The 17809-nt window shown below is 44.9% G+C and overlaps 1 protein-coding gene across 1 annotated transcript in view; it reads left to right on the top strand.

The window, feature by feature from the left end:
• LOC121723925 (voltage-dependent calcium channel subunit alpha-2/delta-1) overlaps positions 1-17809 on the top strand; it is a 107464-nt gene that overhangs the window by 58596 nt on the left and 31059 nt on the right. The window contains 14 exon segments of the mRNA XM_042110161.1: positions 2591-2722; positions 4275-4306; positions 4308-4345; positions 4572-4622; positions 4933-4954; positions 4956-5033; positions 10443-10601; positions 10874-10978; positions 11435-11513; positions 11842-11891; positions 12018-12107; positions 13057-13134; positions 13597-13674; positions 14881-14955. Coding sequence (XP_041966095.1) covers positions 2591-2722; positions 4275-4306; positions 4308-4345; positions 4572-4622; positions 4933-4954; positions 4956-5033; positions 10443-10601; positions 10874-10978; positions 11435-11513; positions 11842-11891; positions 12018-12107; positions 13057-13134; positions 13597-13674; positions 14881-14955 — 1067 coding nt within the window.

The raw sequence follows: 17809 nt of genomic DNA, 5'->3' as shown, positions 1-17809 counted from the left end.
TGTCCGAAGGAACTTACATTAAATGAGGAGATATTTGCTGAATGTCACAAAAAGTGTTACAGAAATTGCTTGGCATCGCTTATTCAATGGCTCTCTACAGAAACACCTGTAGTTTGCAGAGGACGAACGAGAAAGCACTCGTTTGATAAATCAGCCAGTAGTAGACAAATAACTTTTAGAAATAATCAGTACTGCAAAAACGAATGTTGGTGGGTATTTAAACTATCTAGCGGGTGTTTTAAAAGCTGCAAGAAATAGAAGCTTCATGGTCTTTATGTTCTGGTTCGTAAATTATTTTCATAAAACTTCAAGTTGCCCTATAACTTTACTCTCCAAACTCTTCACTGCACTGTAGGCAATTAACTGACAGTATGATAGGCTATTTATTTTCTGTAGGCTACAATAAACACATTTATTTTTTCAACTTTTGCAATATTACGCACTTGGCTACTGAACGCAAATCAGCAGGAGAGAGAATGCACGTAGCCTACGCAGCGTGTAGCGCAATGTGTAGGCTATTTGGTTACCAACTAACACTGTTAGCCAATTCACTAACTTAAGACTTCAGTGCCATCATATACAACGTTTTTTTACACAACAAATACAGAAAGGATAGAGGCAGCAAAGGTAGAGAAGTCATTTCAGATGGGGCAAGAACAAGGTGAATTTGTATGCTTGTCAAAACGTAGTCCTACCCTGCATTAGAGGAGCTGATCATCATACCAAGCACACTCACTGTTTAAAGTCATACACCACGGTAAACTAAAACTAAAATGTTACAAAGGTGGCAAAAACAATATCGGGTATTATTAGCCATGACATTACTAGGCTATGAATCGTTCGTTCATTTTTTTTTTTTTTTTGGGTGGGGGGTTACAAACTTATTCAAAATCATCCCCCCCTCTGGTTTTTACACAAATCGCACCCTGTATATATATATAATTACATTCCACACTTCATTTACAAGCCATTGATAGCATATCTTCTTTTAACTTGGCTTTACTGTAAAAGCAGCACCAATAGTTGGTGTGGATCTCATGTGAAAAGGCAGATTGTTCCACAACTTGGGCCCAGCTACTGAAAAAGCACGGTCACCATATTTTTTAGACGACTCTGAGGTACTGAGAGCAGTAGTTTATCTGAGGACCTCAGAGTTCTGGGAGAGCAGTGACAGTGTACAAGCTCACTTAGGTATTGGGGAGCTTGTCCATTTAAAGCTTTATACACACAAAAAGAAGAATTTTGTAATCTACTCTAAATTTCACTGGTAACCATTGCAGGGATTTTAAAACTAGAGAAATATATTGTGTCTTTTTAGACTTGGTGAGCAGCCTTGCAGCTGCATTTTGCACCAACTGAAGTCGGGATAGATTGGACTGAGTGACACCAAAATAAAGAGAGTTACAGTAGTCCAGGCGGGATGAAATAAAGGCATGAATCTCAAAGTCTTTGAAAGAAAACATAGTTTTGTCTTTACTTAAGATTCTAAGGTGGTAAAAAGGTGACTTGACAAGTTGTGTATCATCCGCATAGCAATGATAGGGTATACCATGCTTTTTCATAATTTGACTGAGTGGCAACATGTACAGTGAAAATAAAATACAACTAAGCACACACACACACACACACACACACACACACACACACACACACACACACAAACACAAACACAAACACACACACACACACACAGACACACACACACACACACACACACACAGACACACACACATACACACACACACACACACACACACACACACACACACAGACACACACACACACACACACGTTCACTCTCGCTGGGGCTGAGAAGCGGGTTGCAGGTGAAGGTAAGGCAGATCACAGAAGGTGTTATGTACAGTACGTGCGCACAGCACTGATGGAGCCACCATCCCAGCAGGCATGGGAGGCAGGCGTGGGGGAGGGCGGAGGGGGGTGTGTTGGCGGTGCTGGGGGAAGTGAGGCTGCCTGCAGGGAAGAGGCTCTCTCCCACCGCTGCCTCCCCCTGTGATGCCTCACCCCTGGGAGGGACATGCTGTTACCATCGCACGGACACCAAAGAGCAGACAGAAGACTTTGTATAATGCATGCAGAAAAAAATAAGATATCACACCAGACATGGAAGAAGGGAAACATAGACTCCCCATATCTTTCGTTACAAGTTTGAATGTTGTTGAGGAGTGAGTTTTTTTTTTTTTCTGGGGTAATTGGTTACAAAAACAATATAACCCCCTGAGGTTGTCCAGTGTTATATAACCAGCTTTTGTAGCAGATGTTGAAATAGAGTTCACTGACTAGTACAGGAATACGTAGTACAGGAATACGCACATGCGTTTACTGAGACAAAGTAGGGAAATCACAGCGTCTCAGTGTCTGTGTGTGTGTGTGTGTGTGTGTGTGTGTGTGTGTGTGTTTCTGTGTGTGTGTGTGTGTGTGTTTCTGTGTGTGTGTCTGTGTGTGGGAAGGAGATTTAATTGTTGGCATTGGGGTGGCTTTGGCCTTTTGAGTGAGTAGACTAGATATGTTTCTAATGGTGGATATACTTATGTGTGTTTGTTTGTTTGTTTGCTTGTTTGTTTGTTTACAGCTACCATTGTGCTGAACGAGCTAAATTGGACAGAAGCTCTGGAGGATGTGTTTAGGAAAAATAAGGAAGAGGACCCCACTCTACTCTGGCAGGTGTTTGGTAGCGCCACAGGGCTCGCACGCTATTATCCAGGTATCTCTGCACATGTGTGTGTGTGTGTGTGTGTGTGTGTGTGTGTGTGTGTGTGTGTGTGATCTATTTTGTAGCGTATTATGCATTTTGTACATTTGTTGGTCCGCTGGATGTCACTATGCAACTATGCAAAAATAAACATCACTTACAGCAGACAAGTTTCTAATAGTGGATATAATTACCTAAATCAGCATGTCTCAGATGAATCGTGTGTGTGTGTGTGTGTTTGTGTATGTGTGTACCAGCTGTAAATGTGAGAGGGAGTGTGTTAGTGTACAGTGTGTGTGTGTGTGTGTGTGTGTGTGTGTGTGTGTGTGTGTGTGTGTGTGTGTGTGTGTGTGTGTGTGTGTGTGTGTGTGCATGCATGTCGTGTGTAGGTGGGTAGGTCTGTGTGCTTGTGCATGTGCGTGCATGTGTGTGTATGTGTATGTGTGTGTGTGTGTACCAGCTGTAAATGTTAGCAGGAGGGTAAGTTTGTGTGTGTGTGTGTGTGTGTGTGTGTGTGTGTGTGTGTGTGTGTGTGTGTGTGTGTGTGTGTGTGTGTGTGTGTGTATTTATGTGTGTGCCAGGGTTTATTTTTGTTTGTCTGTGCACTGATTCCATTCTCCTAATTGGCAAACATCGCTTCTGTCCCCAGATAGACATACACTGACATTTCCCCATGAATTTAATCTAAATTCAAATGTCAGCCATGCAAACCGGGCCCAGCACACAAGCCTCAGTGGCCCTGCTGTGTCTTAATGATGGCCCTGGTGAGGAGCTCACGACCTTTAGTAAAACACTGATTGCTCTGATCGGAGATATGCTTAACATCACTGGGCTAATAGATGAGGAATAATGTAATTAATTTGTACAACCACCCGCACTAATCACTGTGTTGTGGTGATGATTCACTGCAAAAGTCATTGGCCTGAGAGGGGTGTTGAGTGTGAGCGTGTGTGTGTGTGTGTGTGTGTGTGTGTGTGTGGAGGAGTATGTTTGTTCATGTGTTTTTACATGTGTGTATGACTTCTGTGTGAATTTGTGTGTGTCTAAGAGGACATGTCAATCATGCTAATTAATTTTGAGATTTTTTGCCATCTCAGCAGACTCTGTTAGTGAGACCGGTCTAAAGTGTAATTTAATAAAAGCGACAGCATGACAAGGGCTCTATGCACCAATCCATACTGTACCTAGGGCTGTCAGAACACCATGTGCTATGCAGCTCTGCCACATCAAGCTGAAAGTAATGTGCATTGGCATGGCAATCAATATCTACTTTATACATTCCCAGAAAGTTGCCGTGTGTAAAACGAGTGTGTGTGTGTGTGTGTGTGTGTGGGTGTGTGGGTGTCTTTCTGTGTCTCCATCTTACCTTGACCTCATCTTTCCTATTCACCCATTCTCTCTGTTCCTCTTTTCCTCTGTTCTTTCCTTCTGTCTTGTTGTCTTCTCCCCATCTTTCATACATCCATTCTTTTTTTTGTTTACTCTGATCCTCTCTACTGTCATCCTTCCTCTCCTCCTTTTCTCCATGTTTTTTCTCTCTCCTTTTTCTCATTCCTTCTCTCAGCCTCACCGTGGATGGATGCACGGAAGACCCCCCAACAAGATAGACCTGTACGATGTTCGTCGCCGACCATGGTGAAGAGATCCTTTGGAATATGTCATTCATAATGCATAGCATTAAAATGTTTTCTAATAAATAGTATAGAATATTTATACATTTTTTAGATATACCGGTACATGTATTATTCATTCATTTGTTTGAGCTTCTGTCTCATTGCTGACATTGAGGTGTAAATGAAATTTATATTCACAGAGAGAATAACAATTTTCCATTTTATTTTGTTTCTTATTCCTTTTATAGGTATATTCAGGGAGCTGCTTCACCCAAGGACATGTTGATTCTGGTTGATGCGTGAGTTGCCCTGAGAGTTGTTATTATTTATATTATTGTTTGATTCGCAGACAGGGATAGAATCAGTATTTCATATTTTCATTGTTAGTTTGCTTTTGTTTTCTTGTTTGTCTTCTGAATTTTAATCATTAAATAGCCTCTGAGAAGAATAAGATATGAAGTGTGTGTGTGTGTGTGTGTGTGTGTGTGGGTGTGGGTGGTGTGGGTGCAGGTGCAGGTGCATGTGTGTATTTGTGTCTATGTGTCTCTGTGTGAGCTCCCCATTCTGTAATACTCATTCATAGGTGTGTGTGTGTGTGTTGCTTTTCAGGAGTGGAAGTGTATCTGGCTTGGACCCTCAAGCTCATCCGAACCTCCGTGAGTGAGATGCTGGAGACCCTGTCCGATGATGACTACGTCAACGTGGTCTATGTGAGTGTTCCAGATGGCTACTGTCTACTAGAACCCCTATTAGAACCGAGTGAGGTTCTAATAGAGTCTCCTGACTTGTGTGCTTATTAGGCACCAGCCTACCATGTGTTGAACAGGTGGGATATTTAAGAGATAGTTGCCTTTCACAGATAATTATGTCATCTGATTAGTCCCCAGAAGGGACTCTCTCCATATGTGGGAGCATGCTGGGTTGCGTGGTCGGTTGGCCTGGTGTCTTGTTTAGAATGATGGAAGAAATGAGAAAATGAGACTTCATTTCAGATGGCTATGTTGTGTTTGCTGGCATTCGTGTGTCCACTTACATATACAGTGTGTGTGTGTGTGTGTGTGTATGTGTATGTACAGTATGTGGTGTGTGGGTGTGCGTGTGTATTTGTAATACTTGTAATATTTGTAAATGTTCTATGCAATCTCTTAGAGTGGAGAGAGAGAAGTTGGTGGAAGAAGAGAGCAGAAAGCGAGGAGAGAGAGAGAGAAGAGAGAGAGAGAGAGAGAGAGAGAAGCAGTAATGAATATGGATCTGGGCTTGCCACTGGAAGAGAGTTTAAATGAAAAGGCCTCTGCAGGTCTCCCAGAGCTCAATTGGAATCCATCTGGCAAACGGGGCACTGAGAACTGACCCTGGGAAATGCCCATCTCATACATACTATCCAGCCAGGCTCATTCACACACACACACACACACACACACACAACACACACACACACACACACACACACACACTCTCACCAGTTGAGTTGTCTCATTTACCTCTCATTTGAGGAAAGTCGTGGCTGAACTGTTGCAGTCACTGTTTTTCATTCCAGGGCTGCTACCTCCGAGATGTAGAAGATAAAGTGAGGAAACCTGTTAAAAGGTTTTCCACATGACTCACGCTCTCTGAGAAGGAGGAAAGGAAAAGCCGAACACATCGCAGTCTGGACAGTGTTCTGAAGGAGAAATCCGCCATTGGCATGTGTCTGGGAGATCTCTGGCATGCCCGTTTCACTCTGTGTGTGTCTGTTTGTAAATCTGACTGTTGCTGTGCGTTAGTCAGAGGGATTTGGGATGCTCACTCCTAGCTTCTGTGAATCACTGAGCTGATAAAGGATTATCCCACTGGTAGCTGACAGCTTTAGGAACTTTTTTTTTTATCTTCTTGCTTTCTATTCTGCTTTGTTATCAAATCAACTGTGGTGTGTTGGTGTGTGTGTGTGTGTGTGTGTGGTGTGTGTTTGTGTGTTAGGTGTGACAGTGTGAATAGTGAAAGAGAAAAGATATTTAGCATGCATAGCAGTAAAACATTATGTGAAATCTGGGACTTACATTAGGTGCCTGGTGACAGTTGAATAGATAGTGACTGGTGATAGTTGAATAGATCAGTGGGGGGAATTACACTGCAAAAGCTGTCCTGCTGGGTATGCTGTTTATGAGTACTGCTTCCCCCACCCCCCACTCTCGCTCTCTCTTTGAGAGTGTATATACATACTGTCTCTGAGTATGTTTGTGTCATTGTGTCTCTATACCTCTCTCTGTCTGCATTTGTGTGTGTTCGTGTGGATCAATACAGTTGCTAACACAGGCGGGGCTGCTGTGATGATGTCAGAGACCCCACACATCAGGGTGCGTTTAGCTGATCCAGGATCATTTATCACTCAAATGACCATAAATCCTCTTCTCATTAACCAGCACCCTGGGACTGAGCTGACATTTGGGCACATTCTGGAAATTGTACGACGGCACGCACCCACACACACACACACACAAACACACACACACACACACACACACAATGTTCACACACATCCATATTCACAGACACAGGCTCAATTTATTTAATTCTTGGATGTATAAACACTTCCACACACACACCCAGCTCCGCACCCCCCCCCCCCCCCCCCCCCCCCACACACACACACCACACTGGCCTGCTTGTATCACATCAAGTGCATCAGCCCCATACAGATCACGTTTTATAGCCCCAATCATGGCAACACCTCTGCTGCATTTAAATGTCCCTCCATTGGGGCTGACATTTACACACACACACACACACACACACATGGCAAGTTATGCACACAGGCCTTTCATCATCCTTCTTCTGAATAACGGCGCTCCAAAGCCCAGCTGGATCTGCAGTTTGCATACAGCAATGCCTCCCATCCAGCCACTCAGCCTGTGAGCTTCATGAAGCCCTTTTCAAGGAGTAATTCCTGTCACTTGGCAACAAAACTGATTCAGTGGTAGTCCAACTGTTATATGTTTAAAGTTATTCGTTTATTGGTGAGGTGGACGTTTAATTTAGCTAAGCTTCTGCCTGGATTTATGTCTGTTTTACGTTGGCTGAAACAGATAAAATTGTACTGTTAATACACAAAATGCCTGGTGTCTGAGAACAGATCCTTTTTTGGTCTAAATCTCTCCGGCACCTATTACTGCTAAACAACGGTGCTGCCGATCTGAAGGCAGCACCGCAGGGTGCACTAAACTTGCCTGTTTGAAAGTGAGCAACTGTTGCAGGGGAACAGTGAGAGCCTTGTGTAGTAAAGCCCCATTAGCCTGCTACATGTGCGCATGGTAATGAGTGCAGGTGTTTGGAGCCACGCTAGTCCTAATCGGGGGACGTCACAGTCACATCACATCACATCATTTTGGAACAGGCCAACAAAGGACACCGCTCGTCCACTCTGGAGAGAGCCACGATCAGCACAGTGGCTTCACAGCTACTCTCGGTCTCTCTCTCTCTCTCTCTCTCCTCTCTCTCTCTCTCTCTCTCTCTCTCTCTCTCTGTCTGTTTCTCTTTCTTTCTCTGTCTCTCTCTCTCTCTCTCTCCCTCTCTCTCTCTCTCTCTCTCTCTGTCTGTTTCTCTCTCTTTCTTTCTCTGTCTCTCTCTCTCTCTCTCTTGTTCTCTTTGTCTCTGTCTTTCTCGTACGGCTATTGTAAAGAGCATCGTAAATGTCAAATATTTGGACAAGTAAATTGAGCCGGGTCTCGGCGGGTGTTTGCCCAGCGCACGAGCCATCTGCTCTGATTCAGCAGGCTGGATAGAGCAGGGGGCAGCTGTACCACTCTCAGGGCTGGGGCTGGACAAACAGAGGGTGGTGGTGGCAGAGGTGGAGGTGGAGCTCGGGAAGGGGGGACGAGAGGAGAGGAGAGGAGAGGAGGGCGTGGTGGACTTTGTCTCAGATATCCCGGAACGGCTGCTGGCTGGGCTCCAGCTGAGATTGTTTGGTGGCCTTTTTTGTCATCGCTGTTGTTGTTTTCGTAGCTGTTGGGGACTGGATGTCCATACAGATGTCCAGGTGTCCACTGGGGCACGACGCCACTTAAGATAAAAGCATCTGTTGCAGAAGTAGAGGATCACACCCCCCAGTCCTCTCCTTATTTAGATTCAACACGTGGCGGGTTTAAGTCCCGTCATGTTAGTGCAAAATGGACCCTGTTCACTGTGCAACATATAACAAGTAATTGTATTTGTACACTCAAACATACTGTATAGTCATGTGTAGCCCAGTGTAACACTGTGCACTGTGCAGGTGCAAACACACCTCTGACATCTGTCAAAGCAGGGAGTGGGATCAATGTGTGTGTGTGTGTGTGTGTGTGTTTGTGTATATTTGTGTGTGTGTGTGTGTGTGTGTGTGTGTGTGTGTGTGTGTGTGTGTGTGCGCGTGTGTGCGTGCGTGTGTGCATGCGTGTGTGTGTGTGATTGTGTGTGTAGCCATTGTGATGGAAAAAGACGTGTGCTCCACCTCTGCGCCGTGGAGACCCAGGGACGAGCGGTGGGCAGGACGGGCTGGATGGTGGTGTGTGTGTGTGTGTGTGTGTGTGTGTGTGTGTGTGTGTGTGCGTGTGTGTGTGTGTGTGTGTGACGTGTGCAGAGTGACGTACTTGGTGTGAGGGTAGGGAGAGCGGAACCCTTAGCAGCTTAATCCTGGTGCTAAGTCCGTGCTGAGACTCCTTATTTTCAACACATACACACACGCACACACACACACACATGGAGCACGGCACACATGGCTTTGTTTTAATCTGACTTGCAGAGACACAATGTCTATTATGTCTGTCTGCTTCTCCTTGTCTCTCTCACAATCACACACACACCCACACACACATCTCTATTTATAGCATCCTGTCCCCTGAGAATGGTGAGTCATAGTGGTGGGGTGGAGGGGGTGTGTGGGGGGGGGGGGGGCTGGCTGCATTGTGAGGAGCCCCGGCATTAATTAAGCATGCAGCCTATGAAGAGGAATCACATCTGGGCGTGACTCATCAATCCTGCTGCCGTCCACAGCGCAGTGCAGCGCAGCACGCGCACACACACACACGCCCAATTAGGTGTGCCCATAGAGAGCCCGGCACAGGCCTGGAGAGCCAGATAAACACATTGATTTATGAATCAGTGAGTCTGTGAATGAGCGTGACCCCAGGATTCACAAACAACACTAAGAGGATGAGCTTTAATGGCTCTCAATGACACACTTTTTAAAACCCGTTGTGTCTTTGTTTCAGAGAGTATTAAAATAGGAATATGTCTTATGTGGAACATGGAAATTTGTATATGGATATGAATAAAAAAATATATAGACATACTGTATAAGGCATGTTCATGAATTAATTAGCAGTCAGATGTGTACAGTGCACCAAGGGCTGTAATTGTTAAAACCTTTGGAAGTGTGCACATTTTCTCCAGAGCAAAGACCCACTACATAATATGGGGACAAGCTGGCCTTTGTACATATTCCCTCTGCTGGGAAATTGTTAGTGTTGCCTTTGATTTACAGCATGAAAAGACTTAAATCACTTTCACTGCGCCACCACCCTTTCTTAGAGTGTGTGTGTGTGTGAGAGAGAGAGAGAGAGAGAGAGGGAAGGAGAACGGAAATTGAAGGGGGGGGTGGGATTGTATTGTACATGTGGCTTATTAATCTGATTATATAGGTACATGTTGGTGTGTCAGCTGCCTCCTCCAGAGATTTACTTAGACGCCCAGTGCATTTACCACACATCTTAACAAAGATCGGCCTATTGGTCAAATATACCTTCATTGTTCCTTGTCTAGAGTGGAGTGCAATGAGGCTCCGACATGTCACTTCCTGCTGTGGCAGGTGTGTGATTGACGGCTCGTTGAGCATCGGGCTTCTGAGGGGCTCTCCCGGCTGCCGCGTTCGCAGCACGGAGCTAAATTGTAGTGCACCTGTTCAGTCGCATAAGCCCTTATCGAATAAACAGGCAGGCCTGTGCAGAGGGACCTCTCTGTCTCCTCAGGAGCTAAGCTAATCTGTATCAAAACTGATTAAAGTCCATTTAAGTGCAAATGAAATCTTATCCATATGGCATAATGTAGAGTGATGACTGTGTGTGTTTCCTGTCAAGAAGTTTTCCATGTCTTCTTCTTTGCTCTCACAGTTCAACACAAATGTGAACAACACGGCTTGCTTCGATCGCCTGGTCCAAGCCAATGTACGCAACAAGAAGATTCTGAAGGATGCTGTTCAGAATATTTCAGCTAAAGGCATCACAAACTACACCAAAGGCTTCGAGTTTGCTTTTGATCAGCTTTCTCGGGTAATTGCACGTTTGTTTTTTGGCTACACACACTCAACAGCATTAACTAACTCAGACTCATTTGCCCGGGCTATAGTGGATTTTTCCACAAAAGCTCATGGTACTGTATTTAACAGGGACACCTGCTATTGTTCCAGCCAATCTCTATGTAATTGACTTACTGGCTGGACCGCAGCAGTCATGGGCTGCCCCCCTGCTGGGTATACAGTGTAAGTACATGTGGAGGTGACTACAGATGGCACACTGGTGTGTTGTTTGATCTGGTGTTTCAGGAAAACATCTCCAGGGCAAATTGCAACAAGATCATCATGCTGTTTACCGATGGAGGAGAGGAGCGAGCTAAGGAAATCTTTGAGCGGTACAATCCTGACAAGAAGGTTGGCACTTTAGCCTCTGTGTATGTGTGTGTGTGTGTGGGGGGGGGGGGGGGGGGGGGGTATGGGTGTGTGTGGGTGTGTGTGTGGGGGGGGGGGTGGGGATGTGTGTGTGTGGGGGGGTGGGGGTTGTGAGTGTCTTCGCTTAGGGCAAAGTGGGTGTTTGAGGTGATTTTTATGTCATGACGTGGGTGTGTTAATTTGTGTCCCCACTGGATTAGCTGTGTCAAAGCTGCACACAGGACTCTGTGTGCCTAACAAGCAAAGCCCTCTCCCTTTCTCCCCTTCTTCCCCTCTCTCTCCTTCCTGTAAATGAAAATGGAATGAAAAAAGCTTAAGGCTTTCACATCTTGTAGAAATGTTTTAGCACTTCCACAATTCTCTCTCAAAACTCATCAAAATATGTATCTTGTTATACTGTCACCATGACAAAAGAAAACCTGTTTGTTTGCTTCTCAGGTCAGAGTGTTTACATTCTCAGTGGGGCAACACAACTACGACACCAGACCTATCCAGTGGATGGCCTGTAATAACAAAGGTATACGTCACAGTCTCTTGACAGGGTCTAACCTCCCTTTAACTGTGTTTTCTGTTTGGTTTGTGTTTGTGTGTGAAATTTATTCATGCCCTATCCATGCACAAATTATTTCATGATGACTGTGCCACTTGTACTAGCTTGGCTACTCATCAGGTCAACTGCAACACTTTCATACTCACATCTGCCTCCTAGTGGTTGAAAGCATGAATAAAGTCCTCCCCATTTCAAAACGTCGAAGAAATTGCTCACCTTAATAATGCAATGAAAAGAACAGAAAAATGGCAACAAATGTGACAAAACTGACCATCATTTCTTAATATCTATTCAGGATACTTCTTTGAGATCCCATCCATCGGAGCAATCCGAATCAACACTCAGGTAAAGGAACCTGTCTACCTGTTGCTGTCTATGGCTATCCAAATGTTTTAGTATTTTAAAATTGTATGCATGCTAATTTGCATTTGAATGTGTGTGTGTGTGTGTGTGTGTGTGTGTGTACTTCAGGAATATTTGGATGTCCTCGGCAGGCCTATGGTTCTTGCAGATGAGCAAGCCAAGCAGGTGCAATGGACTAATGTCTACCTCGATGCACTGGTAAGAACACATCTGTCACTTCTTTCATCACCACATCTTTTGTGTATTGTATCTGTATCTCTCTCTGTATCTCTCTTTTGCTCTCTCCTTCCCCCTCTCCCTCTCTCCCTTTCTCTCACCCTCCTCTCACACATCTGCCACATCTCCCATCTGCTTTTCATGACTCAAAACATGGGCCGGGAAGAGAGGGGAAAACAAAATGGCCGACCGGATCAGAAACAGGAGCCTCTGTTCTGTGTGCTTGGATTTGGCCAGCACACCCACTGCAATGAGATTCAATGTTGTTTAAACTACATCCCTGATCTGCAGTGCTGCTGCTGCTGTAGCTCCTGCTGCTTGGGCCTGTCGAGTCCAGATTTCTGTCTCTCTGAGCTGATGCGGTTGCAGCTTTAGGGAAATCTCCCGTTCCTGCTTTTGTGTTCCCTCCGGCTGGGAACAAAATGGGCTCATTTGATGTACTAGTGTTTGCACGTTAACTTTTCAAGTCGCAGGAGGAAAGGAAGAAGTTTTCAGACACACAGCGCTAGTAGCCGTAAGTAATTAGTAAGCGAGGCTGAGATGTTGAATTCACTAGCCAACCGGATTAGCATCCACTTAATGCAGAATCAACATATGTTTACTTGGGAGAGGCAAGGACGCTGAGGACTATTTCTTGTTTATGTTGTTGTTATTTTTGTTTTTGTGCCATGAATGCATGCAGGGATTGGAGACAGGCTGCTATAAAGATGGAGAATAACATTAGAAGTCTCAGAGAGAATAGGAGTAGACAAGTCCTGCTGTTTCTGCTGTGAACCTGTATGAACTTATGACCCTATGACCCGATGAGCTGTGGTTGGTCATCCTAGTATGTTTCGCAGCATGTAAGAATACCATAGAGGGAGGGAGTGGACAGGTCATGCTGTTTGTGCTGTTAACCCTCATGAACTTCTCCTGACCCTCTAAACCCCAGGAGCTTGGTCTGGTCATCACTGGAACTCTTCCTGTCTTCAACAAGACCCGGTCCAAACAGGACGGCTCGCAAAACCAGGTCTGTTTCCCTCATCACTTACAGTAAGACACAGAAACAACCAAGCCTCGGCCCTGGCTCAAAATCCACATGCTCATTTGCTTGTGAAATAGATCTGGTCAGCCAAAGACAAGCAGCCACACTCAATGATGGAAAGCAGACCAAAATATACTGTAGGCCTTATGGCTATTATTAGAGCCGTTTCTGGAAATGTGTGGTGTGTTTATAATGAAGTGCTGGAACATACTGGCACGCTGCGCCCAGATAAGGCACTAGTGCCTTGACCCACAGGTCAGTGGCCGTGAAGAGATGACCACGGCATACAGCCCATATCATGGCACATTATGCTAACGGGAAGCAAGGAAGTCAAAGTCAAAGATGTTGGTGAAAAACAGATGGAACATTTCAGACTGTAATGTGCGTGTGCGTGTGTGTGTGCGTGTGTGTGTGTGTGTGTGTGTGTGTATGTTTTTACTGAGGCAGCAAAATCAGCTGATCCTGGGAGTGATGGGTGTGGACGTGTCTCTGGCTGACATCAAGAGACTCACGCCTCGCTTCACTGTGAGTTATAAATACATGCAGTATATACATATAAACACACACACACACACACACGCACACACACACACAAGCATACGTGCACGCTCACACACACACACACACACACACACACACACACACACACATACACACACACACACACAAATGTACACGCGCACACACACACATACACAAGCACAAATAACAATTTCCCCTACTCTTTTTTTGATTGCTGAGAAATGCGGGTCTACATGTATGCAGTAATCTCTTCTTAAAATACACCTCAGTCAGTGTGGTCTGTTTCTGTAGTTACAAATGGACTCTCTCATATCATTGGATAAATACTTCAGTGCTTCAGGGTCCAAATGTGTCCATTGAAAAGAATTAAGGTATTTGATGCTGACAGTCAGATCTTTCTTCTTAGACAATGTAGCCTTTTTTTCTGAATTTATAAATCATTGTTAATATAAATCCTACTGTGTGAGGTAATCGTTCTTTAAGAGATCCCAGATCAGTAATGGCGCCTGTGTAGTGACTCCCTTAAAGAGCAATGGCGAGTCGGCGTCTGCGCCTTAAGTTTGTAATGTTTTGCCTGGTGCGTGAACTCCAAAGGTTGAGTACAGTAGAAGAAACGTTTGTTTCCCAGTTTTTTGTCTGTAGACTTGTTGAAAATACCTCGGCTCTCAATACAAATTTGCATTAGAATCAAGTCCTTGAGTGCGCCTCTGCTTTTTTTTCTACTGTGACTCCCTTAAAGAAATACAGTAAAACAAAATTCTGAGGTAACGTAACGATGCGATGCTGGGTATTTGATGCTTCCTCCCAGGTGCCCCCCCCCCCCCCCCCATCCTTGCCTGCTGTAACACAAGCAATTGAAAAATTGTGCGTCGACCCAAAGTCTCATACATCACCCGAGCATCTGCTTGTATTTAACATTTTACACTGTTGGGATTTGCCATTTTTGCTCGCTACATGTAGCATTTCCATGTGAGGAGGAGACTTGCCTTGATTAACACGACGAGAGCATTGAGTTTTGGAAATGAAAAATCCCAGGAACGAGGCGTGGCTCGCCACACAAGTGGTGCTAATGCCTCTCCTGGATGCCTCGCCAAGCATCCGTCACGGTGGCGGCAGCTTGGGAGTCTCCTCTCTCAGGTGGTCCAGGGGCTGTTAACTTGTCATTCAGCATTCATGTCCGTGCTCGCCCTCTCCTCTCCGTCCCCACAGATCGGCCCTAATGGATACTACTTTGCCATCGATCCCAACGGATACGTGCTGCTGCATCCCAACCTGCAGCCTAAGGTAAGGCCTCAGGTCCCCCTCCCTCCCTCCCCTCCACACCTCACGCCAGCCTAGCCCTCCAGGCCACTGCCACAGCAGGGGAGTTCAGCTCTGTGTGTGTGTGTGTGTGTGTGTGTGTGTGTGTGTGTGTGTGTGTGTGTGTGTGTGTGTGTGTGAGAAAGAGAGAGAGAGAGAGAGAGAGAGAGAGAGAGAGAGAGAGAGAGAGTAAGGTCAGCAGCACTGCCAGAATCCTAATCATCTGTTTATTTAATCAAGGTTCTTTTGGAGAGAGTGCAGCAGGGGCTTCATCAAGAGCTTGTTGTTTTTCTTGCGCTCTTACTTATTCTAGTTTCTTTCTCTTTCTTTTGCTCTCATGCTCTCCTGCTTCCCACATTCTACTCCTCTATCTCTCTCCTCTCGTTCTCCTCCCTTGCTTCCTTGCTCATGGCCTCTTTCACACAGAAACACACATGTGCGTTTGCGCACATACACACACACACACACACACCCACAGACACACACACACTCACACACACATGTATGCACGATGAGCGTGTGCACTCACACACATGGTGAGAGAGAGCAATGCATCCACATGTAGTACTGAATGGAAAATGTGCTCTCGTGTGAGTTAAAAGAACACACAAGAGGACATCATTCTGTTTCCTTTCTCTTAGTCTCTCTCTCACTCTCTCTCTTTGCACATTAAGTGTGATTCAGCGACGACAGCAGCATGGGAGATATTTAGAGACTTGTGTGCAAATCTTCTACACAGAAGGCCATATTACATGCACACATATGACCTACCCTGTAATGGCATGGTATCTCAGTTCTCCAGACAAGCCTTTTCTTTACAGGCCATCTTTGTTCGACTGTTCCTCTCACATTCGATAACCACATGTTCTCTCCAGAACCGGGCGCTCGCCCTGCACTACGGCACTTCACAGTTAGCCTGGAGATACCAGCCGTCTGGCTGTGAACTCGCATATATGTTTTTCAATAGATTTTGTCTGTACAAAGAATATGTCAAGCGGATCACAACGCACATCAAAAACAATGAGAGACCTCTCCTACTGAACTGGCCCATGCTGAACACATCATCCCTCAAAACATGACATATGTAAGGGGAGAAGGAGAGAGATAAGAGACAGGAATAAATAGTGTGGGATGTTAAGGAGTACCATATTCCCATCCCCAGAGGCCAAACACGTACAGTACCATGAGATTCCCATCTTGTTTTTGTGGTCTGGATTTTTTACTGTTAACTAGAGCCTAGCGGAATGTATAGTCATGGCTTTATTGGTTAGACATGTTTTTTGGGGTGCTGTCACATCAAAAAGTACCTCAAGGAAATGCCTGAACTATCTTTTTTTCAAAGGAGGGCCACATTAGGACCTATTCACATGCTTTGAAGATTTGTGTTGCTGACAAGTTATTTTATTGGCTTAACTATGTGGAACTTGTGTCGCATGAAATCCATTATCTGTTAATGATGATATTTTCTTAATGGAACTGAAGTGGGAAAAATGAGAAAGAGGGAGAGAGAGAGAGAGAGAATTAAATGCTCTGTCAAATAAATTACCATTTTAATAGACTTCTGAAAATGACTAGATTTCTCCTGTTGTGACTGTTTTGTTTTGGGTTTAATTTGCTTTTCTTTTTGCCTTTCCTTTGTTTGTAATCTCTGTGAGCAATAATCATTAGCACAGTGTGAGAGCGAGCGCGGAACTAGAATGTGCTGTGGCTAATCACCGTTTAAAAAAAAAAATGCTTGTAGGATCCGTGTAGAAGCGTGCCGGTGTTAATGTGATTCACAACAATAATCTCAGCTGGGAAACGAATCGAGAGTGATGAAACAGGCCCTGGGTGCAATGACGGCCACTTTGAAATCTACAATAACAAGCCTCCATGTCTACTGTCTGGACAGTCGCACTCAACAAACTTTCTCCCTCTAAGCAAATCAAATAGTTGCATCAGCCTTACAGAGGTTGCATAGGTTAATATCCTGTCCTGTCTGTTAACTCGTTCTGCCATACAGTTTCCTCAAGCATGACCATCCTGAATTTGGCACAAAAACACGGTACCCTTAGCATTGGAACGTTTGTATGTTCATAGGGTAGTGATGCCAAGGATGGGGTACCCGCAGTGGATCGTCAGCGTCTCATACCACATTCGGATCTAGTACCCACAGGGACCCAGGTTCCATTGCGGCCTGAGGTCATTTTTCATGCTCACTTCTCACCTCTTCCATCCAATCTTTTCCTGCCTGATCTTGGCTATACTGTCAAGAACTGCTAAGCCCAAAAATATTATTCAGATACAGGACCTCCTAAGAGTATTATTAAGTGTAGTCGACACAAGGGGGGGAAATAGTGGGGAAAATAGATTTGGTTTAAACTCAGCTTAGTCTCCATTTCAAGCAGTCTGCCCACATAATGCCATGAACCTATGAGCATCTGACACTTAGAGGCTGAGACAGCACTGTAGGAGGCTGACTGCTATTCACTGACTTTGATGTCAAATCAGAAGAGGGTGTGTGTGCAACTCCAGACTACAGGGAGAAATGCCCTGCTTTAGTATCCCAGGAAATAAAAAATGTAAATCTGACACATGATTCAAAAGCACTGTGATCTGCTTCCTCAGTGGAAGTCATCACACATAGAAAGCCTTTATAATTAATATGAAAAGGACTGTCACTACCAAAGAGTATTTTTAAAACAGCTCACGTGGCTGTGTCCTCCTGCCGTAGATTCATTTAATGTAATGGATGCGAGGGCAGGGAACTCAGATTTATGGCAGGTAAAGGGGGAAACACTCTGGTCCATGATGTCTCCTGCATTATGCAGATTGAATGAAGGTGCCATAAGGTGGGCAG

Source organism: Alosa sapidissima, chromosome 11 (genome assembly GCF_018492685.1).
Source record: "Alosa sapidissima isolate fAloSap1 chromosome 11, fAloSap1.pri, whole genome shotgun sequence".
NCBI classification, from domain to species: Eukaryota; Metazoa; Chordata; class Actinopteri; order Clupeiformes; family Clupeidae; genus Alosa; species Alosa sapidissima.
The sequence above is the reverse complement of the archived record's forward strand: the minus strand, read 5'-3'. Positions and strand labels throughout refer to the sequence as shown.